This window comes from Thamnophis elegans, chromosome 5 (assembly GCF_009769535.1).
Source record: "Thamnophis elegans isolate rThaEle1 chromosome 5, rThaEle1.pri, whole genome shotgun sequence".
Lineage (NCBI taxonomy): Eukaryota > Metazoa > Chordata > Lepidosauria > Squamata > Colubridae > Thamnophis > Thamnophis elegans.
The window spans coordinates 53,854,015-53,881,581 of record NC_045545.1 but is presented as its reverse complement, the minus strand read 5'-3'; the positions used below and the strand labels follow the sequence as shown (position 1 = coordinate 53,881,581).

At 37.9% G+C, this 27,567-nt stretch overlaps 1 protein-coding gene across 1 annotated transcript in view; it reads left to right on the top strand.

Moving 5' to 3' along the window:
- Positions 1-23,911, top strand: part of DSTYK (dual serine/threonine and tyrosine protein kinase) — a 45,988-nt gene extending 22,077 nt beyond the window's left edge. The window contains exons 3-13 of the mRNA XM_032217701.1: positions 2,723-3,386; positions 7,401-7,636; positions 9,142-9,225; positions 9,556-9,732; positions 10,381-10,510; positions 12,385-12,541; positions 13,719-13,851; positions 14,673-14,786; positions 16,352-16,466; positions 17,791-17,925; positions 20,166-23,911. Of these exons, the coding sequence (XP_032073592.1) occupies positions 2,723-3,386; positions 7,401-7,636; positions 9,142-9,225; positions 9,556-9,732; positions 10,381-10,510; positions 12,385-12,541; positions 13,719-13,851; positions 14,673-14,786; positions 16,352-16,466; positions 17,791-17,925; positions 20,166-20,353 (2,133 nt within the window). The 3' untranslated portion in view covers positions 20,354-23,911. The remainder of the gene's footprint in view (positions 1-2,722; positions 3,387-7,400; positions 7,637-9,141; positions 9,226-9,555; positions 9,733-10,380; positions 10,511-12,384; positions 12,542-13,718; positions 13,852-14,672; positions 14,787-16,351; positions 16,467-17,790; positions 17,926-20,165) is intronic.
- Positions 23,912-27,567: the final 3,656 nt, after the last annotated feature.

Sequence of the window (27,567 nt, the reverse complement as noted above, 5' to 3'; positions counted from 1 at the left end):
TGCGGTTTGCAGAAGGAAGCACCTTGCGCTTGTCTTTGGACTCTACCAAGAGAGGCTCCAGAGGAGGACCAAAGAGCAGGCCGGGTGAGAATGGTGTGGACGCCAAGCGCCACTTTGCTCTTGCCACTGCTTCAGCCAAAGAAGATGCCTTGTGCTGATGTTAGAAGCCATGGACCTGGGAGAGAAACATGCCGCATCCAGAGAGGCATCTTCCGCATACTCCATTGCCGCTTTGAGCATGTTGATATCCTGGTGTGTTTGGGAATCTGCAGGAGGGATCCTGTCCTGCATCTGCTTTAGCCAATAAAGAGCGGCCATGTTGAAAAATGAAGCAGAAGAGGCTGCCTTGACCACCCATGCAGCGGACTGATGGCCCTTTACCAGTGACTGCTCAAAACATTTGTCCTCAGGGTGGAGAGCATCCTCTGGAGCAGTGGTGGCCACGTTAGGTGATGACAAGGAAACCACTGGCAGATCAATGGAAGGAACCTCCAAAAGTTTAGAGAGCTCTGGGCTGACATTATACAACTGTTTGTCCAGAGTGGAAGGAAGGGGCCCTGACCCTGGAGAAACCCACTGATTTTGAATCACCTGCAGGAACAGTTTCAGGGGAGGGCGTGAGAAGAGGGGGTCAGTGGTATCTGACTTGTATGCCTCTGAGGAGGAGGATGGTTTAGAGGCCGGAGTACCAGAGACTTTCTTGGCTTTAAACAAGAGGGAACGAAATAAGGCATGCTTGAATAGACCCAATAAGGCAGAAGGAGCAGGGGTCAAATCCTCATCCTCTGACAGGTCAGAATCACAAGTGACCTGCTCCTCAGTATCCACAATGGGAGGCTGAGAAACACTTGCAGAAGTCGACCCTTGGGCCTGGATAGAATGACCCCTCTTAGATTTGTTGGTAGTGGAGCAATGAGGCATGGCAGCAGCAGGAGGTTGATGCTGAAGGTTTGCAGCAATGCCCTGCTCAATGGCAGCTGCTATGATGTTAGCCATATCATCAGGGTTGATGGCGACAACCCTGGGGGCAGGGGAACCCACATCTATGTCCAGGGTGATGCTGCCATCCCCTTCAGAATCTGAATCCCCTTGAAATCCAATCCCATCCTCAGGGTTTAAGGGAGAAATTGAGGCGGGGAGACATCCCCATCAGTATCAGTGGAGAGGTCCTTCATAGGATTGAAATTAGTTGGAGGAGAAACCCTAGGAGTGGGGACAGGAATAGAGCAATGATTGGTCTTGGAAGTGGCCTTTCGTGGAGCAGGAGCAGGGGCCTTGTCAGTAGCTGCACTACGAGTGGTAGTTTCCTGGGCCTCATGAGGAGGAGCAGGCCTAGGGGCCTTGGCAGACTTGGCAGCAGAAGGCTTGGAATGGCCTCTCTTTTTGCTCCTAGGCTCAGAGGGGACTGGAGCAGAAGGGGCAACTGGGCTGGGTGAATCCCCCCCCGGGAAGGGTTCTGTTGGTTGCCGTTACTAACGATTACTCTTCTAACCAGCAGAGATCTTACAAAGCGTCGTAGAAGGCTTCCTCCCCAAATGAAATGGCCGCCACTGTTTTTGCACCCACATTAATTGCCTTCAGTTAGTAGACCGGGCCCTGAGGAAGGGCTGAGGTGGCGAGCTGACAAGGCACCTTATAGCCCGGCAGTTTTACTGCCCGTCAAGCGCTCCGGTGTGAGGAGAGGTATCAGGAGCTGAAGGAGGAGGCTGTGGAGGCTTGGAAGGTGAACTCTGTTACCTCTGCGATTAAAGGAGGCTTCTCCAGTGTGCACAGCTACAGCGATTGTCCCTGAGGCGTCCGGCTGCAGCAAAAACCTTTTTTAGAGGCTTGGGCTTTTTCGGACAGCGCGACAGCGATGAGCGGCAATAAGGGAGCCTGAGGCGAACCTCGTAGGCTGGCCATGAAGGCTGTTAGTTGCTGAGGCAGCCAAACCAGAGAGAGGCAAAAGCCTTATAAAGGCTGAAACACTTGAAGAGCGGAGGCCTGATTGATAGCAGTTTGGGAGGAAGCCAATTTAGAAGGTTTGAAGATATTTTGAGGATTTTTAGAGAAAGGTAAAGGAAATTAGCAAGGAGAGATAGGGAGACACAGCTAATAGAAGGATTGACTGAGTCTATTTCTGGGGAGGAGCTTTGTGGGTGTGGCTTTAATACTTGTAGACCCAGACGGAGTCATATCCCATGCCTGGATGATGTCTCCACCTACTGGAGAATGAGCGTATCAGGTAAGAACCAACACCCAGTCTGCTATTCATGTTTGCAAACTTACAGTATATCAAAGGAACATCAAGTAATGAGCTGACTTAAACAGGTGTGTCAAGATATATTTCAAAACATGCAGAGGCCATAAATATAGAGATATAGTGCTGCTGAGGTTTTACATGAATACTGTATAGATTTTTAAAAACAAATGTTTTTACAGCCAATGTAATTTAACACACACATATAAAATTATTACAGGCCAACCTAAGTCAGAACATGTTAGAACATATTCTGTATATATATATTGAGTTAAAGGAAAAAATGAGGGAGGACTGTCTTTGCTTATACAAAATTAGGACTTTCATTGTTCTTAAAGAGTGTTACTATGTTTAATTTTCTCAGATTCCCCTTAAAAGCAGGAGAGATACATGTCTTGCTATGGATGTGGAAGGGAGGGCGTGCTGGATGCAAAGCTCAAATCAACCCTTAATGTTAAATTTTTAATGCTTTGCTATCTTCAGGAAATGGATATTGTGATAGCTCCATGTCGGGGATTCCAGTCAGCTGAAGACACTTTGGGAGAATACATCAACAGCGTTCTTCCAGTCACCACTTTTGCCATCAGTGAGGCTGAACTTTCAACACTGGACATGAACGAGTTGCAAGAAATTAAAGAAAAGTTTGCTTTACCCATCTTCTTTTTCAAAGTATTAAATTTGGGATCTGAACTAATATCTCCTCAAAATGTGGAAACTGAAAAGTCTTCCCTTTTTCGGCAACTGCTAGATTTAGATTATCTTAGTAGCAACCATTGCAGTTGTGGAGCTCCTAGCACTGATGCCAAAGCCCAAAGCATGTTGGTAGAACAGTCTGATAAGATTCGTCTGCTTAGCACTTTCTCCAAACAAGTACTACAACAGCGCTTGGTAGATGCTGCTACCATTTTGAACATTGTACACTACCGTTGCTTAGACATTTTCATCAACCAAGCCTTTGATATGCAACGAGACCTGCAAATCACTCCAAAGCGTTTAGAGTATACGCGGAAGAAAGAGAATGAGCTGTACGAATCTCTGATGGGTATAGCCAACCGCAAACAAGAAGAAATGAAAGAAATGATAATTGAAACCCTCAATAACATGAAAGAAGAGCTGCTGGAAGATGCTGCTAATATGGAATTCAAAGGTAAAGAAAGTCATACCATAAAAAATTATGACCTACAAAGAGAATTCTATTTTGCATTTTATATTGATTCTGGAAAACCTCCAACTTAGATTCCCATATTTGTCCATGTAAAAATGTTCATATCTTTTTCTTTTAAATGCTTACCTGTCAAGGCATCAGGATTGAAACACAATTGGTGGAAATTTCATACACATTGGATCAATATGAGTAATTTATTAATGTAGTTTTCTCCAGCTGGATACTCTCCAGGTAGTATAAATATTTCTGGGAGCTGGAACCTATATGTCTGAAGAGTGCATATTGGGGAATGACTAGTTTGTTGGCTGTCTGTGACTGAAAGAGATACAACTTTCCAGCTAAGTTAACAGTTTTCTGTAAAAGTATTTTATGAAATATTGTACATTTGAATGTTATACAACTTCATAAGGGTCCTCCTTCTTGCATGTGTGTGTGCAAGTAATTACCCTCCTAGGACAATCAATTAAATTAAAGGATAATTAGGACCAGCCTTGACTTATATAAATCTCACAAACTTTGGCTGTCACCCATACAGTAGAGGCATGTTATACCCTTTTCAGAATAAGAAACAGATTTTGAAATTTTTCCAAAGTCTTGAGGCATTCTACTGATCCATAAACAGTCATGAAATGGAAAAAAGATTTGAGGTAATACTGAATGGTTATTCTAGTGAAATCATTTTAAATCACAAGTCTCAAGGAACCTCAGAACAATATTCTGGGATCTATAGGCTTCCCTCTTTAGACCTGGCCCCCCCAAAAAATCATAATTCCATCATCATAAAATATAGGGTAAAAGTTGGATTCAGGGAAAAATAGCATAATAGTGGTCATTAAGAAAAACATCAATAATTATCCAAAGTTTGCCTATATGTATCTAGATGACATATCAGACTTTTTTAGAGTGGGCTGTAGAAGGAATGCCTTCAGGTTTTGATGACATGCTATCTTTGAAGGAAGAATGAATTCTACTTTGTATCAGAATTAAACCAGAGAATATCAGGCCAGCTGTCTGTCAGGGGAAGTTGTGGGTTATGTCACAAAAACAGTAATAAACATACAAGCAGCTTGATGAGGGAATGGATGAACAATACATTCAGAGTTTTGAAATGGCCAAATCAAAGTTTAGTTTAAACCCCAAGGAAATGTTGTCATGGGACCTGAAGTGACTAGTTTATTTAATACTTATTTATCTGATAAATCTATATAGCTGCTCATTTCACATACAGGTAAAAATACAAAAATTATACTCCAAAATAACCCAAATCAAAACAAATGTAATTAAAAATCAATAAAAACTATTAAAAACAGAATCTGCAAGGGAGCCCACTCAGTTTGCACTTTGCACGTTCCATACTGACATTACAGGATATCCAGATGGCAAAGGTATGTTTTCATGCCCTTTGGAAGGGCAGCAAGGTCAAGACCAATCTGTTCTTGGGGAAATGGTCCAAAGACTCTCTTCTTTGGTTTGTTACATATTCCTTAGTGGATGAGACTTTCTTTACCAAACCTGATGGGATGAGTAGATATGATTCATCAGATAGGGTCCCTCAAATAACCTGGCCCCATGCCAAATTTATCTAGTTTTAGAAAAGCTGAAGCAGTTTACAAAGGAGGAGTGGGTCAGACTTTTCACTTATAGAAAGCATTTAGTTGCAGTTATTGCAATAAAAGATAGCGTATCCAGGGGCATTATCTAAGGGGCACATCACATGTTTGATGATGTTATGAAATAATAACAATATTTCAGTGTGGTCAGACTCCTTTTCTATATTGGCAAGACAGGAAGTTCTAATAACATTGAGTAGCAAAATATGCGAGAATTAAGAAGATCCAAAAGATGGTAGACAATTTTTCCCCAGGAATTACATTCTGTTCATTTCTCAAATCTGCTATTTGGAAGGGAGGAGGTGTAACAACTACTTAAGAACCAGATATATGTTTATCTGTGCTTCTTAAACTCCATTACAAGGTTCTTTTACATATATATAATTTTAACTATATGAAAATCAACATGCTGTAGAGCAGTGATGGCTCACCTTTTTTGGATCGTGTTGCAAAAGCAAGGGGAGCACAGCGGGGTTGTGCATGGGCATACCCACACCCATACTATGCTCATGACCCCAACATGCATGCACAACCCCAGCATGCATGAGCGCCCGACCCCAGTGAGCATGAGCGCACGACCAGCACTCCCCCCCACTTTGGGTGAGCTTTTTTCACCCTCCCGAGGCTCCAGAGGCTTTTCTAGGAGCTTGGGGAGGGAAACAAAAGCCTCTCTCCCCCCGGAAGCTTCAGGAGCTTCCCTGAAGCCTCTGGAAGGCCAAAAAGCAGCTGTAGAAGCAACCTGGAAGTTCGGGAACAGTGACTTCCAGTTTGTCCTTACGGCCATTTTTCATCCTCCAGAGGGCGAAAAACGGCCCTATGAACATACCAGAAGTCACTTCCGAGTTGCCTGTAGGGCTTTTTCTCGCCCTCAGGCGGCTTCCCTGAAGCCTCCAGAGGGTGAAAAATGGCCCTATGGGCAAACTGGAGTCCATTCCCGAACCTCCGGTTGATGCACCAGGGAAGCCTCTGGAGGGTAAAAAACGACCGAAAAAGAAGGCCAAAGTCAGCTGGCCAGCATGCACATGCGCACTGAACCTAACGGCAACACCTGGGGTGCCCTATCAAATGGCTCTGCATGCCACCTGTGGCACGCGTGCCAGCGGTTCACCATCATGGCTATAGAGAGAAATAATATTTTCATGCAGTTATTGAAATAATCTATGCAGAATACAATTACTGAGCAGTAAAGCTGCAAATGAAATGTGATCTGTCTTTAGTTTTGAAAAATTCAAAGATAAAGCTGTCTTTGTTTTCAGGAGCTATGAGAACAGCAGTAAAAAGTTAACCAACTTTTAAAAATAGAAAACGTATAAGTATAGCAGTATGATTACAGTTACGAAAGTTAACTCATAAAAACAATTTGCAGAATGATTCTAATATAATTAATGTTTAATTCAGAACAAAGCACTTTTTGATAGCTGTACTTAATACTGCAGTCTGAAGTGATTTATCACTTTTGAAGGGGTTCTGCTATGATTACATGTTTTTATTTATTAAAAAAGCAAATTTCATGTATAAAGTTGGAATCAATAGTAGTTGATCTTAAAATTCATTAATTTGATGCCTTGTTTTAACTCCAATCTCCTTTTAATGACTATCGGTATGTACATAAATACCACCAATCAGCTTTATTCAAATACTATTCAGCAACAAATATACTAAAATTTGAATTCATTGGCATATTGTAAAAACATTGAATATGCTTAGATGTGATTAACCTCACTGAATAATAAGTTAGTCAGTTTTGTAAGTAACAAAACAACTTTTAAAGAGTTAAGAGTTATGAACCATTTGTTCATTCTTCCTAAATGTCTATTAAATCATAAAAATATATCATTGCAATGATATACTGCATAACATCATACAAATGATGAATACCACCACAAATAAGTGTGTGCGTATATGTTTTAAATTTATTACCTTCTTATTTTGAATATAATGAACATTGTTTTTGAGGGATATCTGGATGGAAATCTTGTTTCTTCTTTGTTACATTCAAAGTTCATGAAATCAGGGTTGCTAAATTTAAATTTCACTATCTAGTATTGGAATAATCTAGCTAAATTAATCTGAACAGTTTAAGTGCAGATTTGAAAATTTCTACTCCATAAGAAAGCTTAAAAGGGCTTATTTTTAGGTGAGTTTGATTTTACAGTATCTAAACTAGTCCTACTATCATTAAGAAAGTTAAATAAATCCTTAGCTTTCCTACTAACCTCAAGGGACAAAATGCTTAATTTGTGGGATGGGGTTGGATAGAAGAATGTTACTAAAACCCTAGCATTTATATTTAATTGCACTCAGGCACAAAATGTAACTTTACATTTATTTTGAGCAGTTGCTTATACTTCTTTTAATATTGATTTCCCCCCTCTATCTCTTTTAGATATAATTATTCCTGAGAATGGGGAGCCTATAAGTTCTAAAGACATTAAGTGCTGTATTAAGCAAATCCAGGAATTGATAATTTCAAGGTTAAACCAAGCGGTAGCTAATAAACTGATAAGTTCTGTGGACTACTTGCGAGAGAGTTTTGTAGGCACTCTGGAAAGATGCCTGAAGAGTCTGGAAAAATCTCAGCAGGATGTTTCAGTACATATTACAAGCAATTATTTAAAACAGGTAAAGTAATACAAAATACTGAGATCATTTTACAGAATTGTTTCTAGAATATTAGCTGATTGAGAGGCAATGTGATGCAAAAACAATTTGATTTGGATTGGGGAAACTTGGGTTGAACTACAACACTTTGGATATGACTGTGGATCAACCACTATTCCAATATCTGCCTTACAAGTTTGTTGGGAGAGTGTTGAAAAAAAAGAGCCTCTTTGATCACATAGAGAAAATGTGGAACATAGTAAACAAGGAGTGTGTACACACAAAGAAAATTGGAGTTTTTCTCCTAATAACCACTGGGAGGCTTCATCCCGTTTTTGCTGAAAAAATGCTATTGGAACATTATGCTGTGGAAAATGAATAAATGGCAGAAGGATGGCAAAGGGATTAGTTGTTCCTTCAAGGGAAAAAGGGACTATTATGGAACTGCCTTGATTATTCATATGTGGCATCTGTTTGCCATAGAAAGTGCCTTTGTAGCTGAGTGTAATACAGTAAGCAGTAAGATAATAGGATCCTCACTCTGCAGATAACCTCCATAGATAAGAGATTTCCCAGTACAGATACTTGACTTCACCATCTGGAATGGAATGACAGTGATTGAGCAGAAATGAAGTCCTACATGTATTTACTTAGAAGTATCAACCATTGAAATAAACAAAACTTAATATATAGTAAGCATGTACAGGTTTCCTTGTGCTTGAAGCCCAGCACAAAGGCTGTATCAATTTATTATCTCTTTGTAAAAAAAAAAAAAGGGGGGGGACTCCATATTCTAAGTATTTTTTCCTCAATTTTCACCCCATTGTATACAAATCATTCTATCAGCATAACAGCATATATTATGCTTATGTAAGTATGCATAGACACATAACAGTAAGTCTATGCATACTTACCTGGGAATATGAGCCACTAGACTTAATGGAATCTAATGCTGAGTAAGTATTTATAGATGATGCTTACCAAATCCAGATTTCTTCAGACTTTCTCTGTGTGAACATTTGTGTATGAAAGAATTATGCATGTGTGTGTAGATTGTGACCAATTAATTTTACATATGGGTGCATCATATTTAATGAGCAATTAGTTAATATTGAGTAAAATCAATCTTATTGATTTTTTAAAAGTGGCCTCTTGCCATTGTATTTGTATGCATGCTGTGTTTGCAGCATAATACAGTTGGGTGAGCAGTTAATCTGCAGAATTGATTTCAATTGGAGGTGGCAATTCTAATTGACATATTAAGGAAGTTGAGCAATGTATAAGATTATGTATGTATATTGTTTTGAACTACATGTCCTCGGGGTTACCTTAAAATCAGGCTGTTCTGCCCCTTGGGTAAATTGGGAATGGACTGAATTCATATACAGACTAAAACAGTTTGCTTTTTGGCATAAAGAGTCGATTTATTGCAATTTATTTATGAATCTTTTCCCAAGGTATTCAGTTCTTTAAAAATAGTGGAAATTATTTCAATTTGCAGGTAAATAATTGTTTTCTGTTTGCAGATATTGAATGCAGCCTACCACGTAGAAGTTACTTTTCACTCTGGTTCAACAGTATCACGGATGCTGTGGGAACAGATCAAGCAGGTATTAAATATTTTAATAGCATTGATTCATTCTAATGAAATTTATCTTAAGTACATTGTCTTCTATTAATTCATATCACCATCTGCATAGTTGGAAAATAGCTACTTCTATTATGCATTAAGATTCAGAGGCATCTTATGTTGGAATAAAAGACAATTGATTTTAAAAATGCAGAGATAAAATATGGCAAGTGTGTTGGATATAACAGCATATAACAACAACAATAACATTTATCTAGTCTCACCCATTATCCTAATTTATTTATGCTTCCCAGATCCTTTTTAATACTTGAGTTCTAACAATAAGATATATGTATTTTTTCTTCTTTAGATAATACAACGGATCTCTTGGGTGAGCCCACCTGCTATCACCAGGGAGTGGAAAAGGGAGATAGCTCAGGATGCCATTGAGAGTCTTAGTGCATCCAGATTGGCAAAGAGCATCTGCAGCCAGTTCCGAACAAGGCTAAATAGCTCTCATGAAGCTTTTGCTGCTTCTTTGCGACAGGTCAGTTTGATGTAAAAGGAACCACAAAGAACATAAATTAGCAAATTTAATCTCAAATTTTCAAATAATATGAGTATCTATTGCTTATCTCTTTACTCTTTGGTAATGGAAAGAACATTTGGATACCATTTTATCTCTCATTGTCCTTTTAACAATTGGAGATACAGCTATAAAAACACATGTGCTAATTCTATTGAACTGGAGGACTGCATTGTGTTACAGCTATTCTAGCCATTAAAATGGGTGAAATGGAAGTGATGATACCGTAGTGATCATATTCCAACTCTTAAATATTACTGAGGAATAAACATTGTTGCATTTGATATTATGGATTGAATCTGGAGCTACATTAAAAGAGTAGATAAACTAGCTACAACTGTTAGACATGGGCAGAAGCTAGAAATCAAACTGAAAACAGCAGATGCTGCTGCTTATGATTTCCTACTCAAGGGATAATTATAGATAGTCCTCAAGTTACAAACATTCTTTCAGTGACTGAAGTTACAGCGGCGCTGAAGAAAAAGTTTTTGATTGGTCCTATTTAATTTTTTTTAAATGGAAGAAAGTAGAATATTGTGTCAGTAATCTATCTGGATATTATCCAAAGGATGGCACAGATCTACTTATATTTTATCAATTTTGTATTAGCTAGAGGCTGGCCATTCAGGTAGGCTTGAAAAAACAGAAGATCTTTGGTTGAAGGTGCGGAAAGACCATGCCCCTCGCCTTGCCCGTCTATCACTGGAAAGCAGGTCCTTGCAAGATGTTTTGTTACATGGTGAGCATTGCCACATCTCTTTTCTATTTATATTCTATTTATTAATGCCTTGGCTTCATTTTCTCCTGCAATATTTTCAATTTTACAAGTAGATGGTGCTTCAATTATATTATGTACGCATAGTGACTAATATGATTGGAAAAGTTATAGGTCATCATAATTTAGAAGGCTAATGTTTAATTCTAACTCTAGACAATAATAGCAATAGCACTTAGACTTATATACAGCTTCACAGTGCTTTACAGCCCTTCTAAGTGATTTGCAGAGTCAGCATATTGCTCCCAACAATCTGAGTCCTCATGTTTTTGACCTCTGAAGGATGGAAGGCTGAGTCAACCTTGAGCCAATCAGAGTCGATTTGCCGAATAGCAGGCAGCTGGCTGTCAGCAGAAGTAGCCTGCAGTACTGCATTCTAATCACTGCGGCACCATGGCTCACGATAATAGCATTCATGCAATTAGTATAGTTTAAATAAACCATATCCCAAATTGTGATCTAAGGTGAGCCCACGGTTTGCATAGTTGCTTTAATCTATGTTTGCCAGTAGTAGCTATTTGTGTTGAGCAACTAAGTCCCTTAATAAAGAGCCTGCCCATCATGATTATAACTTGTGATGGTTGTAAAATGGGTCAGTCATATGAAAGACCCAATTTTACCATCTTTTTTGGGGGGGGCAGTCATTAAGTGAACCAATGGATCACTATGGTCATGGGTTTGCCAAAAACTAGAAGGAAATACAGTTGTAAAATGTGGTTACATGATTGTAGGACTCTGCAAATAGCCATAAATGCAGCCTGGTTGATGAGTGCCTGAAGTGTGATCATGGGACCGCATGGGACCCTGAACAGAATTTTGAATGCAGGTTGTACATACTCCTCAGGTAGTTCCATCAGTACTTCAAATGGTGGCTAAGCGACCATTCGTAAGTTGAGGACAGTATACAGCATTCAGATGAGCTATACAATTGGAGTCAAAGACAGAGTCAAAACTTCATATAACTCGGTAGACATAGTATGAAGCAACATTAACAGAACACAATTCTTTAATGTTTGAAAAGATTGAAGAAAAATAAATCAACTGTGTGATTAGGTGGAAGTTGCAGGTAGAATAAGTTATGTACCTGTAGCTTATTCCTATGACAACAATTCCCCCAAATCAAGTGACCAGAGAATAAGGTTTTAGAACAAGCAGCAAATAAAATGCTTAGTTTCTAATATAGAGTATTTATTAATGAAACTTTAACTCTTAGGTTTCTTTCTACAGGATTAGGGAGATTGTGCTTTTTTCTGCAGTCTACTGTTTCATCTGAAAATAAATTCTGGAAAGGTACTGGCAGAAATCAGAAACATCACTTAACCCCTCTTCCTTTAGTAGGCTGCATTGTGCAACACAAAAGATCCCTTTAGTTTGTAAAAGGAGAACTCTAGACTTAATACTAGTACTTTACTGTCCTAAGACCTGAAAATAATAGTGAAGGCAAGAAAAAGAGCTGAAATATTGTACATATAGCTTGATATAGTTTTACTAAGTTACAGAGCAGCTACTGAAAATGTAATAAATCTAAAAATACATCCTGACTTGATAAAACAGGAGATACATTTAAAATTCAAAGCAAATAATATGGCAGCTGCCAGGAAGCAGATATCTTTTACATTATATCAATATAATATTTAACTAAATCTGATTCAGTATGGTATTATAAATTGCATACATTATACAATGAAGAAATTCACTGTATTATTGAACTTATACAATTAATTAGTATCATAGTCATGGGATTAAAGTTAATAGAGTTAATAAAACTTGAAAAATACATACTATCAAAAAGGACCATGGAAAATGCTTTACTCTGATAAAGTTAATATTTGTTTCAGGCAAACCAAAACTAGGACGTGAATTGGGCCGAGGGCAATATGGAGTGGTGTACCTATGTAATGCCTGGGGGGGACACTTCCCATGTGCGCTCAAATCTGTCGTTCCACCAGATGAGAAGCATTGGAATGATCTTGCATTAGAATTTCACTATATGAGGTGGGTGCAATTACATTTTGTTGTTAATGAACAGGAAGCCTGCCAAATTACAGACAGTACTTGAGATTCGAAAAGTAACAATGGATATTTGAAGTTATGACAGACCCACTACATACACCCTAGTTTTGAAATTATGGCCACTGCAGTGCTCTGGACTAACTCGCCCTTAACATTGATCGCAGGTACGCTCCAGGAACTCCCTGCCTCTCTCCTCCCCATCCCAACTGTACAGACTGTGTGCGTTAAGGCAGCAAAACAGAGCAGTTTATGCATTGGCTGCATAGCATGATTCTGAAAGTGGCAGTGATATCAGAATGCCCCAGAGGTTTCCAAAAAGCAGAATACATTAGCAAAGGTCATTTTGTCCCTCCACTTCATGATTCAGGAGATGACCACTATATTTCCAGCAGCTGAATTACACTTTGATAGCTGTAAATATTGTTGCTGCTTCCAGAATCATGCCACAATTCTACGTGGCTGCACAATGAAGCAATCCGTTCCAGTCTCTGAAAGGCCTCTGAGCTCTTCAAAAGGTTAGTGATGAGGAAAGTGTTTGTCCTGGAAAGGTAGGAATTAGGCCTAAGGCCTGTGAGATCATAGAGGGAGTGAGAAAAGTCCTGTGGGGACCCAATGGGTGAGAAGTGGAGCACAAGATGTTTCAGGAGGATGGGGGAGACTTTGGGAGTCCTGGGGTGGGTGGACCTTGGCTTGCACTAGGCCTACAAACACCTCCCTCACATACCTTATGCTCCATATAATGACCTGATTGTTCATTTAATGGCCACATCAAGAAGAGCAGGGAGTGAGGGTCAGTAGGTGAGCCCATTTTATTTAACCTCTGTCGTGACTAATGAACAAGACCCATTATGGTCTCATCTCAAGGACTATTTATATCAAATCAATAGAACATGGCAAAAAGAGGCATCACACCTTTTAGCAGATTTGCTGTAGTTTGCATATTTTCATAGTTAGAATATTTACCTGTAATCTTTTTATCTTAACACTGATTAAAAACAATATTTTAAACTAATTGCATATTTCCAGAAGTATAGGTTAAAATATAATAATTTTCTAGATTAGAAAAACTGCTTTGCTTCTTTTGATAGTAATTGTCTTTTCCTAAGAAATCGAATAGGCAGAATGACCACTTGGGTCTTACTTTTGACACACCATCTAGGTCACTGCCAAAGCATGAGCGGTTGGTAGACCTTCATGGATCCGTGATAGATTACAGTTATGGAGGAGGTTCCAGCATTGCTGTTCTACTGATAATGGAACAGTTACACAGAGACCTCTATACTGGATTAAAGGTAAGGAGAAACCTTTTTAAAAAACAGGAAAAACTATTTTAAAGAAAATGAAATGCCTATGTGACTAGTGGCCCTGTGTGGTAGCTCTTTGTAACCATTTCCACTTTCCACTCAAGTGTAATTCTGATGGTATGATTTGGTTTAATTTAGATTAGATTACATCACATTAGGTTAGTATCTCTGTGTTTCCTGCTTATGTCCAGCCAATAAGAAAATGGGCATTTAATAATGCTATTTAGGTCTCATGTGAGGAGTGACAAAGCAGTATTTTTATTTGCTAGTTTCTATATTTCTCCACCACATTTTGCTAAATAGATATTATTTATATTGAGAAACGGTACACAGAGGGGAAAAAATGACTTTCTTTATCGCTGGAACTTTCTGCTAAGCGCAAGGAGGAGACCATAATTTTCCCCACACTATTGTCTCAGGGATTCCAAAAGAACAATTAATTCTAACTTATTCAGTTGCCATGCTCAATATTCAGTTGCTTCAGATGGCGTTGAGAATGCCGAGTTCTCATTGGGCTGCCTTGGAAACATTTTCCTTCCTCCTTTTATTACAAATGTAGACTTCCATGTGTATGTGTGGGGGTGGGTGTATTCCAGTAAATATTCTCATATTCAGCCTAGCAGAATGAAATAGAATTGAACAAGCAGAACTATGCCGTGACCTTTTCAACTAATCTTCTAAGAGGAACCATTTCTCCAAGAAACTTTTTCCTGAGAAAATATCTCGACATATACAAGACTCACTTCTTAATACTTGGAACTACTAATCACATTAAAAGATTGATAAAAGGAAGTTTTCTTTTGTCTTAGGCTGGTTTGACACTGGAGACAAGATTACAGATTGCACTGGATGTAGTTGAAGGGATCCGTTTTCTTCATAGCCAGGGGCTTGTTCATAGAGACATCAAACTTAAAAATGTACTGGTAAGAGATAGCTTTGTGGCTGTAATTTTATATCATTTGCTCAAGTGAAATTAAACATCAATAGGTAAAATAAGAGCTTTATTTAAGTCATTCTCTAAAAAGATGCCTCTGCTTTTACAAATACACAAACAGAAATGATTGTGATTGTAAAATGCAGGAAGGTCATCTTGTTCTGCTGAAGCAAAAAACATAAGTTTTCTATATATAGAAAATTAAAGAACAAGAGAGGTAATTTCCTAACACTTTTGACCTTCATGCTAAACAGAAAATATCTGGTTTTCAAATGATTAAAACAACTAATACAATATTTATTAATTGAATATAATATGAACATGATTAACGTTTAAAATCTGGTGGAAGAAATGAGCTTTTAAAGATTTTATAAAAGCTGAGAGAGTGAGAGCTAAATATAATTTCTAAGGAAATGCATTCCATAATGAGAATACTCTCTACTCTTTTCCGATAAGAGCACCCTGTGATGGTGGACCTTTCCTATAGATCTTAATTCCTAGACAAAGTCATAACTGAAGATATAACATTTAGATAGATGATAGATAGATAGATAGATAGATAGATAGATAGATAGATAGATAGATAGATAGATAGATAGATAGATGATAGATACCCTACCCTGTTTTTTTAAAGGTTAATACTAACATTTTGTGACCAATAAGCAGGTGGTAACCTTTTCAGATTTGTGATATCTGTATTTTGCACTGGGTAATTACAATTACAATTTGTAATATAATTATTAAGAGAAACTATGAACAACATGTTGCAATAACCAATACTTGATATAACTAAGTAATGAATAAACTATCACTATATCCTGTTTCCTCAGGAAGAGTAACAGCCCACAATCTCTTTCATGTAAAATAAAAACAATTGTATCAAATTTACCTGATGCTTTTATTTATTAATGTATTATTTTCTCCCAAGTAAGATCCATAGAGCTCCTTCATTCATCCCCCCCCCCCCCCCCCAAATAACACTCTTTGGTAGATTGAGTACAGAGACAGTGACTAGGCTATCGTCAACCAATAAATTTCAATGGTTGAATATAGATTTTAATGTTGCTATACATGGATCTCCAATATCTAAATCAATTTATCTTTTTGGTTGTACTAGTAGTAAAATTGAATGCATTTGATATGATACTTTTTTATTTCATAAGAAAATTCTGTCTAATCAATGGTTAAGATTACAACTGTATATCACCTTGTGTTGAATTTTCTTTGAATAACTTAATGAAGTATGAGACTCTATGTAGTTAATAAAAGCAGAAGCTCCAGTATCAAATGTGATCTGATCTAGATTAGATTATAATAGGAACAACAATGATGGCTACTTTTAAAAAATATCCTAGCTAATTATTTCTACGACAATGTATCCAATGCCACTGGACAAAGTATCAGACTTCGTTAACGTTGTTCAGCAAAGACACTTTTGAAAATAGGGATTGTTTATAGCTGCTTAATAAAGAGATTTGATAACAGGATGTTTTTGATAATCATTGCATTGTGTGTTGTGGAGTCATTGTATGTTACATTTTATATTCTTTATAGCTTGATAAAAACAATAGAGCTAAAATCACTGACCTGGGATTTTGTAAACCTGAAGCAATGATGTCTGGAAGTATTGTTGGGACACCTATACATATGGCTCCTGAACTCTTCACAGGTGAATTTACCTTGAAAATCTTATTGATTGTTAGCCATAAAGTCAAATCTCAGTAAAATAGTCTGCATCCAAGAAAACCAGAAAAAGTACTGTTTCTTTCAGGAAAGTTCATGTGTTTATGATAAGGAGAAGTCAAACAATTTAACTTTGTTCATAGATCTCAGTCTTGCAAAAGTTTTTAAAAAGGAATTAATTTCAAGAACAACAAAATTTTATAATTTGGGGCCATTAGAGAGATTCTTTCCTTTGCTCTCTAAAACTACTAAATGAATGAAATAATTGGGTGTACAGATGAAGTCAACCCAATCATGGATGCTATCTCCACCAAGATGGAGTAATCCCTGGTACAATTATGAAAGAGTTTAATGTTAGCAATGCATCAGAATGTGAAAATATAATCCCTGAATAGTATTGTTAATCTAATTTTCATTGTGTTCCGACTGTTTATGAATACTGTGGGTATAAGGAGTTGGGGGGAGGGCAAGTTAAAAGCTCTTAACCCAAATGCAGTTCTCCCAGGGAAAACACTGACTCAGTTAACCAGCATCAAAGTAGGCAACTATCTCATTATAAAAATACTTTCTTAGGAAAACTACACTGCTTAGTCATTTAGGAAGCTAAAGAATGCAGAATACTAGGAAAGCAAAGTAATTCCTTAGAAATAAACTATGTTCATAACATACTTTTTTTTGTAGTTTTAGGCTACTTACTACCCATCTCCATCTTTGTAGTCTTCTCCCATTACCTCATAGTTATAACCTAATAGTCTTTCTCACTTTACTGGGCACATGATTGGTTATATTCAATGAAATACCTGGTTGCCAAATCCAATTCCATATAAATTCTAATTTGTAAAAGTCTATAAATATGGTCTGTAGCTCCATCTCTCTTTAAGCTTGTCTTTACTTCCAGCACTATAATAAACCAATTTGAACTTCAGTGTAACATTTCCTGGTTTCTGGTTCAACTGAACTTTTTTGGAGGAAATGTTTCCTACTTTATAGCCAGAATATTATAAGATTTATATCTCTGAATATAGTATGTAGATTCTCAGTATACAAATCCATGAAATCACATGATTAATACAGTTAGTGCTTCATGCTCTAAAAAAGAGCATTTCTGATTGGTTGATTATTACTTGATCCAAGAGAGCAATATAAAAATATTTAAATATGTGTGTGGGCCAAGTTGTCACATTTGTGATACAATGGTTTGTGTCAGCTTCCATTCTTTGTGCTGCTTTTGCCCTACTAGAGTATCTAGTAGTGGAGGATGAATACATGTAAGTAGATTTCAACCAATATTTCTTGTTCATATTTTGTAGGGAAATATGATAACTCTGTGGATGTGTACGCATTCGGCATCCTATTCTGGTACATCTGTTCAGGACATGTGAAATTACCAGAGGCTTTCGAGAGATGTGCAAGCAAGGATCATCTTTGGAACAATGTACGAAGAGGTAGGCATAGTTGCAACACAAATAGATTATATCAAATTGTGAAATGATGGTGAATACACAGAATTTCCTAAAGTGGCAGTCTGCTGACCAGATTTGACCCTCATAGTGTTTCAGAATGTGAATGAAGTCCACAGAAAAAGATTAGTGGGTAAGTATTTTTAAGTATGGGGATCTCTTTCCTTACATCAACTTATACAACTTATGTTATCTTAATAGAAGCCTATTTTAACAAACACAAAGAATGGAACAGAAGGCTCCATAGCACTCAATATGATAGCAACTTTCAATATGTCATATAATATTGTATACTTCATTTTAGTGTCTTGATGTTTATAGGAACAAACCAGGTAGATTGTTTTATCATTCTTCTAGAAATTTGTACCAAGTTTGTAAATCTGTAAAATGTTTTAAACAATGCTGGAGTAATAGAATGTTCTTGCATTTCTTGATAATGCTACCTGTTGGTCTTTCAACCTTCCATCAGGACCCTAAATTTGGGAATAATTCAGACAAGCCACATAAAATTCTCTTTAGAAAATGAGGGAAATGTCATTCAAATCTCATTGTATCCTTCTGGCATCCAGTTCCTCAGGAACTTTGAATCTGAAGCATTCTGAAGTGTTGGAAAATGCCAACTAGACAGGGAAGAAGAATCAAGCAGGAAATTAACCTTGAGTTAAGATCCAGGATTAATCTCTGCCCTCTCCCTCCCGCCCCAAGCTCCAGGGAACATCATTTATTTGTTTCCAAAGGTATCAAGCAGTTTGGAGAGATTCCTGTGTTACAAGCAGAATACAATAAAATAGTTAGCTTGAACCCTACACATTTGGATCTGGTCGCTTGTGCCTGACATTAGATAGGGTTTAGATTGCCATTCTTAAATACTATTCTGTATATCTGTACAATGGCCAGAGAAATTTGCTTCTGTTGCATGTTCAGGATGGCAGCTGTGTCATGTTTCTGAAGACAGAGATATAGACAGGGATACATGTACTAAATATGAAATAAATACATTAAAAGTGAATCACAGTAACATTTACTCATGTAAATGGTCCACTAATATGTACAATGTAACACTGAAATAGGCTACTTAATCAGAGCATCAGCAGCTGTATGTATAAATCTATGTATACATTTCTATGCACTAAGAAAATTCTGTTTCCTTTTGCATTTTGTCTATGCAAATTGTTACTGTAATTTTAAGTAGACTACTTGTGTAAGTCTTTATTCATACATACTTGAGAATATTCATAATATTTATTTATGTTTTTCTCTTTCTCCCAATATTTATGGTTAATTACTTGTCAAACAAATCTGGGCTGCTAATAGAGGATTAAAAATATAAAAATACAAGTAAGAATCAATAAAAACTGACACCACTGGGGTAAATAGATGACATGGCTGGCACACCAATCTAATAAATAAATAAATAAACACCTCACATAGCATATACTAAAATGGGCATCTAAAATATACTGTTTCAATGCCTAAGGGAGGAAAAAAAAACTAAAACCAGATAGGATCAGGGCCACCTGAATTTTGGGAGCAGGGAAATGTTATTCGTAGGGCAGTCAAATATTGTGCCATGTAGGTCTAACCACCAGCAATTTGGATTGTACCCAGAAATGCAAGTCAAAGGTGGCAGTGTCACACAGGCCAACTAAGCTATATGTTTAACAACTTGTATTGCTGCAGTTTTGCCTAACCGAAACTTCCTAGTCTTCAAGGGCAGCCCCATTTAGAGCATATAGTCATAGGCCAGGTGAGAGGTGACAGAGACATCAGTGACTGAAAGTAAGACCTCCTAACCCAGAAATAGGAAGAGTTGGTACGGAAGATGAATTTGTGCAAAGGCCCAACTAACAATGGCTGCCACTTGGTCTCTGAGCAGGAGCCACAAGAGTAAAGGACTTTGACATTCTGCATTAGTTTTCTGGGGAAGTGCAACCCAGTCCAGGATTAACAGTGGAAGCTCTCTAGAACACAGTAGCTCCCAAATCCACAGCCTCTCAGTTTTGTTATCGTTGAACGTCAGTCTTTTATTCTCCATCCAGATTTCCACAAATCCTAAATAATTTATTATCTCAAAGCCTTTTATTATAAAACTTTGGATGAAATTTATTTCTAGAAATAACAGAAGAAAACTGCTGCAATTTTTACCATTGTAGTGAAAGTTGTTATGGATCAAAGAATTAACTTTGCACCTTTATTATGTTATCACATTCTTTATTCTCTTTTAGGTGTTCGCCCTGAACGTCTTCCCATTTTTGATGAAGAATGTTGGCAGTTGATGGAAGCCTGTTGGGATGGAGACTCTTCTCAGCGCCCTCTCTTGGGCATTGTCCAACCTATGTTGCAGGGAATAATGGATAGACTTTGCAAATTGTACTCTGAGCAGTTAAACAAAGGACTCGATGATTCCACTTGAAGATATTGTGAATTTGTTCAGTTATGTAAGAACCTGGGTCACCACTTTGCCACTGACAACTCAGTGGCTGTCTGGAACAAACCAGCCAAAAATTGAGGGTTTAGGTGAGATTATTGAAATCCCACCTTTATAGAGTAGCCAGAGACTTCTGTTTTCAATACACACTACTAATGTAGCTTGACAGTGCTTCCTTCATTCTTAAAAATAAATTAGGAGCCTGGGAACTTAGACCGTAGTCTGTAAGGGGTTTTACTTATCCATTCAGATGAAGGCAGAAAGTACTGTTAAGTTGGGAAATCTGGCAGTCAATGCAACTGCATCTTAAGCTACAGTTCCTGCTAACTAGATGCATGTACATCAGCCTTTCTGAATGTTACACATATGAATGTGGATGATTGGAAGAAATAAGATGGTGTCCCTTCCAAAGGGAGGGTAGTCTTCTAATTTTTGCAGTGCAGAGAGCTGTGAACTAATTTGGACTTTTGATAATATCTGTTATTGTTTGCACAATGGGATCAAAGCTCATAATGGGGAAGTCTCACTGCAAGAATATCCCAAAGTATAAGCTCACTGTCATTTATGAACCAAATTACTTTTGGGGAAATTGACAAATAGGTGACAATGGCCTGATTTTATTATTACCATTACTTTTCAAACTTTAAGACAATACTTCACCCAAAGGTTGTTGATATATTGAAATAAAAAGACAAGTAACAATTATTGTCTGTACCCAATGGACAACCAAATGTTTTTAATTGTGGCAGATTTTGCTTTTCTTTTTTCCCTTTGAATCTAAAGAAAGGCAATGACTGTTTTAAACTCTTAATGTCAACTGGCTATTTTAAAAGATTTTGTTAGCTTTGTATTTTTAAGTCATTCCTTTGAAGACTATTTAAGAGAAACCTGTCACTTTTCTATGGATGTGTCTGACCATCATTTTCTTCTTTGGGCTTTATCATTTAATATTTCCCATGTAATTTACATACTCTAACACAAACATTGCTTTTCATTTGTTTATACACAATTTCGTTTCATAGCACAATAATTTTAAGAACATGTAGGCTGAAATACAATGTGTCTGGCAGGGATGTAGAATGGGACCAACTACCAGTGTTCCCTCAGCTGTTTGGAGAATGAGAAATACCATTTTCCTTCCCTGTGCAAACTGCATCACCTTTTTTTCTAGGAGGCACCTTCTCTTGTACAAAGCAGAAACGGGGCCTCTTAACCCTACTTATGTAGATCACTAAAAACAAAAGTAGCCCCACAGTGTTACTCATTACCAAAATAAACCTTTGTGTGTGTGCAATAAAATAAGATATCATGCTTTTAAAATGACTGCTTCTTACTTAGTTGCATTTATTGTTCTGTTGCAGTCTAAAGTTGTTTTGGCACTTCTGTCCAAAAATTGTAGTATTTGGCAAATTTACCAAAATAGGCAGCCATAGCTGTGAACATTACACAAAAGCACCTTTTCTCGAATAAGAAGTTCTAATATTGCCACAGATGTATTTTTGGACGATCATTCCAGTCACTTGACAGTATTATTTTATATCTTTTGTTTGTGCTATGGTGGCTAGTGACCTTGTTTAGAATTGGGAGCACCTTGGTCAGTATATTTTTGGAAGTATAAAAATAGTTTATGTAATATAAAATGAAGCTGTTTTTGAACACATTGTGTATAGCTTTTACCAATCAGCTACTTTTTCACTGGTTATCTTGTGCCTTTAAAAAAGAATAGTTGTCAAACCATGCTCTTTTGGAGCTGTCTTCCCCCTTGACATAAAATTGGCTGTATCACTTCTCAGTATAAAACATGCTTGCACTTTTCTGCTGGGAATTTATTTTTATTTGTGCTGTTATCAGCCCGCACAAACAGATGTCATAGCAGCAAAAAACAGATGGATGTTTTTGTTCCTAAAGATGCTGCTAGTAAAATACATTAGGTTTGAATTTAAAAGATACATTCCATTTATTATAAAGTTGTGAGTTTTCCTAGTGTTATTATTACCGACTGTAGCATGAAAAATGCAGCATAAATTGTAAACACTAAATATTTTCAAAGATGAAGGCATAGGAGCAAAATGTGGTATTATCCATAATATTGCGATGGATACCAGCTGTCAAACCAAGAATCAAAGAGATTTGACAAAAGTATAACATCAGATCTCTCTAAAATCTCCCAGTTATGATTGCCTATAACTCTCTCCCTACTTCCATTAAAACTTGGTTAATTTTATCTCAATTATTCCATGCTCAGAATGATACTTTATTTATTGAACTGTACTACGCAAGGTTTACATGTTACTGCCAACTGAATAGTTAAGCAGGTGCTCCAGAAGAATAGCTTGCTATGTATGCAGATCAAAGGAAATCCAGCTAGTTTACAAAACAGATGTAACTGCAGAAATTACACCTGGCAGGATTAAATTATTGACATTGGTGCTAGTAATTGATGTTTCATAGGTGAATATTGAAGTTTTTTCATTGCTTAGATTGTCCGTTTTGATTTGGGAACTGGCCTTACAAGTTCTGGACAAACACTACATAGGAGTTACAAGAGCTACATTTTAGCTTACAAAGCAAGCCTTAAATTCAGATTAAGACTGCATTGTTGTAGTGCTGAAGTCGCAGCCTTAGCTTGCTGGTGCATTGCTCCTACCAGTCACATTGCTATTTACATGGATTGTGGCAACTGACTTTTTTTTTGGTATCACCTCAAACTTCTATTGCTTATGGCTTGATTGTGCAATGCACACTGTTCTAGCTTTTCTAATTAAAAAACAAGCTCTACCATTTAACAGTTTTTATAAGCACTTCCTTTTTGTTAGTTCTTTTTTCTGTTCCTTCCTCTCCTGTTACAAGGATTTGGAAAGTCAGGAGAGATACTTGAATCATCATTTTCTTATTATTTCCAGAGTGATAGACTTAATGAGAGGAACATCAGCACTGCTTCTTTATTTAATGTGTTTTTGTGCTGAGCCCTTTTAGAGATGTATATAATGCTTTGTCTATATCCACTATCTCTTAAGTCAGATGTTATCCTTTTAAAAATATTATTATTGGTTTATTTTACTCCAGGGAGAGAAGAGCATATTTGCATATAAAACTCTCTTAGGGGCCTAAACAGCACTGCATTTCTTTACCATTTTCATTTAGGCCTGTTAAATTGATGGTCAACTATTACACTTGATCAGGAGCAGATGAAACATGAGAGAATTGTATAGTTCCACTGTAATGCCTCTGGATTTTGTACTACTTTTTATTTTATTTTTTTAAAAAACTGATGTATTATAGTGTTAAAGCAAAGATAACAAATTTACCAATTATATAGGAAAAGTGCAATAACATGGAAATTCAAGATTTAAGGACAAGTATTTTCCTTGTATTGTGTAATACTAATTACTTTTCCACTGCTGCCCCCCTCCATAACATGTATTTTTAAACAGTATGAGAATTGGTTAAAACTTCATTTAATGCCATAATGAAGCTGTGTTTTAATAGGTGATAGAATGCACTGAAGTGCTGTTATATAATAAAGATTTCATTAACATTTTATGTTACTGGTATGGTTTATTCTTTCAAGAAGTGTTACAAGTTTATCTGTGACATCACTAGCTGTGGTGAGGAATGAGACAAATTGCAGTAACACCGATGACTAAATTGACATTTTATTTACTTAAGCTTTGTTGCTTCCATTAATAGCATTTTTCCACTTGACTGCTGGTATTGACATATCTTGTTTCTATGGAAGTGGACAAATTCCTTGTGGCTGTAGTTTGTGGCTGTTTTCTGGACCCACACTTAAGAGTTGAGGCTTCTTGGGAGGTGGCTTGTGGATGGGTCCAAGAAGTGGTTGCTATTTGCAGGAGGAAATGATTCTGCCTACTCTGAAGGACAAGGTGATGTGAACCCTTTTAAAGATACCATTGGATGAACTGCTTCAGCCATTTTTGTCCGGTCTCCAGCCTTCTTTTTTGGGGGGAAAGTGAAGATGACATTGGAGCTCAGCTGCAGAGAGTTCTGGATGAAGCTGATTAACTGGATCCTTTTAAGTCTGATTCAAGCCAAAGTCCAGTACTGAGATGACATTGGCTGTGCTTGCCAGTAACCTCTGGAAGGCTTGGGTACAACCATCCTGCCTACCTCCCCCTGGATCTCCAGGTTGTGAATGTCATTGACTCTGCTAACCTTGGTATCCTTCTGATCAGGCTTTAAGGACTGGGTTTGGGAGACACTATTTTGCAATATTCTCTTTTCTTCAGGGCCAGTTTTTTGGAATTGCAGGGAAGACAAGAGTTCATACTCTAGGTCGTACAATATGAGGTGTCTCAGAGCTGCCTCTTCCTTTTTAACATCGGTTTGAAATCTTGGGTGAGGTCATTTGCTAGCAGGGGCTACGGTATCATCAATATGGTGATAATACTTATACCTCATCCCTGGTTGGGCAAGTGATCCCATTAAGATGCCGACTGTGTCTGGAGGCTGTGAGGGTCTGGATAAGGAAGGAGCTTATTTGGACTCAACTCTGGCAAAATGGAGTGGCTTAGGGTTTCTGGTCCCAGAGTCTGGTGACATGCCAGTTTTGATTCTGGACAAAGTGACACTTGCTTGGATGGACAGGGTATGCAATCTGAGGATCCTTCTACACTCACAACTCCTGCCCAATGACCAGGTGGCAGCCATTGCTAGGAAAATTCTTGTGTTCCAGTTGCATTTTTGGCTAGATTGGGAGGCCTTGTTCATGGTCACTGATGCCTTGGTTGCTTCCCATTGGATTATTACAACATGGTCTACGTTATATGACTTTTATTAAGTTTATTGTTTTATATAGGGTTTTATATTCTGCAAGCCACCTTGAGTCACCATGTGCAAATAAGGGGCAATATAAATTCCCTAATTAATAAAAATTAATGGAACAGCCCTTGAAGACAATCCAGAAACTATAACAAGTCCCAAATGCAGCAGCACACAGTTTTGGGCACTTCTAGGTTCATCTATTACATCCCTGTTGCATCAGCTGCAGTAGCTCCCAGTTTCTTTCTGAATGCAATTCAAGGTGCTGTTTATCTATTAAAACTGTTGTGTCTGTTTGATACTTTGTAACCTTAAATTGGGTGAAATGGTGCATCATAGAGCAACATTTTTTGAATCAACATATCTCAAGTGGGCTAATTTACAGAATGTGTCCAAAATCTGTCCACCCTCATTTTTGCTTCCCTCTGTCAGTTCCCTGACAGAGGAATGGTAGCAAGTCCCAATAGATGAATGGACATTAATTGCTTTGTAACGAAGATGCCAAATTGAAATCTCTTAACAGTGATGGCAGTCAAGTGAGAGAAGAATGACTAATTATTTGGATGCCTGCTGGCAAAGTAGAGATGACTGGGGGTGGGGGTTGAAAGGTGAGCCCTCTTCCTTGGGGAAACATTGGAATGGGAAGTGGGTGTGCAGCTTTTCCTCGGTTTGTTCCTCCCCCCCCCCCCCCCAGTAAAGTGGCAAGCAGTTCCCTGGAAGACTAAGCAGAGGAGGATGAGGAGACTTCACTGCTGCTCTCCGGAGAATTATAAGGGGAAGGGAAAGAATATAAGGCTATATATGGAATGAGGAATATATGGAATCATGGAATGCAGAAAGACAAAAGAGCAACTTGAATGGCTGACCAAAGGGAGGCAACACGTGAGCTCTTCCTCCCTGGAGGCCCTTGGAGACATACTGTAATGGGAAGTGGGGGTGCAGTGGTCTAGTCTTTGTTCCCCTCCCCCCCCCAGCAAGGTGGCAGGAAGTTCTACAAGGAAGAGGAGGAGAAGGAGGCTTCACTATAAGCCACCCATCTCAGTATCCAGAGAGATTCTGGGCGGCTCAGAAAGGCATAAAAACATAAATTAATGGCAAAGTTAACCATCAATAACATAGTGAGGCAATATGGAGGTGGACTTTTGTTAATATATTGGACAACCATATGAGAAAGATGTTAAATAGTATGGTTTTAATATGGAAAATTCAGAATTAGATAGGATACTCATGGGAACAGATGAAAAAATGATTAAAAAATTGTACAGTTATCTACTTAGAATAAATTTAGAAAAAGAGATTAAAGAAACAATGATAAGATGGGCAAAAATCTGGATAGACAATAGAACTAGAAAAATGGCAACAACTATGGGAAAGAAATTATAAATTGACAATGGTGATAGCATACAAAGAGATGGCACATGACATCTGAAAGATTAGCAAAAATGTTTAAGTATAAATCAGCTAAATGTTGGAAATGTCACCAATTGCCAGGAACATATTATCATATGTAGTGGATGTGTAGGGATGCAAAAAACTATTGGGTTAAAATACAAACATGGTTAGAGAAAATGATACATCAACCCGTAGAGTTTAAGCCAGAGGTATTTTTATTGGGTATTCTACCAGAGAAATATAGTAAAGAAGATTCATATTTGATTGACTGGATTACTGTAACACGCTCTACATGGGGCTGCCCCTGAAGAGTGTCCGAAGACTACAGCTGGTCCAGAATGCAGCCACGCGAGCGATAATGGGTGTACCGAGGTACACCCATGTTACACCTATCCTCCGCGAGCTGCACTGGCTTCCTATTGGTCTCCGGACCCGCTTCAAGGTGCTAGTCGTTACTTTTAAAGCCCTACATGGTATTGGACCTGGCTACCTGAGAGACCGCCTCCTGCCATTTACCTCCCAACGACCAATAAGATCACACAGGTTGGGCCTCCTCCGGGTGCCGTCGACCGGGCAATGCCGGTTGGCGGCTCCCCGAGGGAGGGCCTTCTCTGTAGCTGCACCGGCCTTGTGGAACGAGCTACCTGCTGAGATCCGGACCCTCACCACTCTCCCGGCCTTCCGTAAAGCAACCAAGACCTGGCTGTTCCAGCAAGCCTGGGGCTGTTGATTATTCCAGCCCCATTTGATGAAATGGATGTTGTGTTTTTAATTCTGTAATTTTAAATGTTTTAAATGCTTTTATTTGTTGTGAGCTGCCCAGAGTCCCTAGGGAGTGGGCGGCATACAAATTCCATTAAAGTTTGAAAGTAAAATAAAGATTGTACAAATAGTAACAGCAGCTAGAACTGTATTTGCACATAATTGGAAAGCAGACAAAATCCCATCGGAAGGGGGAGTAATAAAGAAGATATTACACTGTGCAGAAATGAACAGGTTGACATTGAGAATAAAGGACAAAGAGG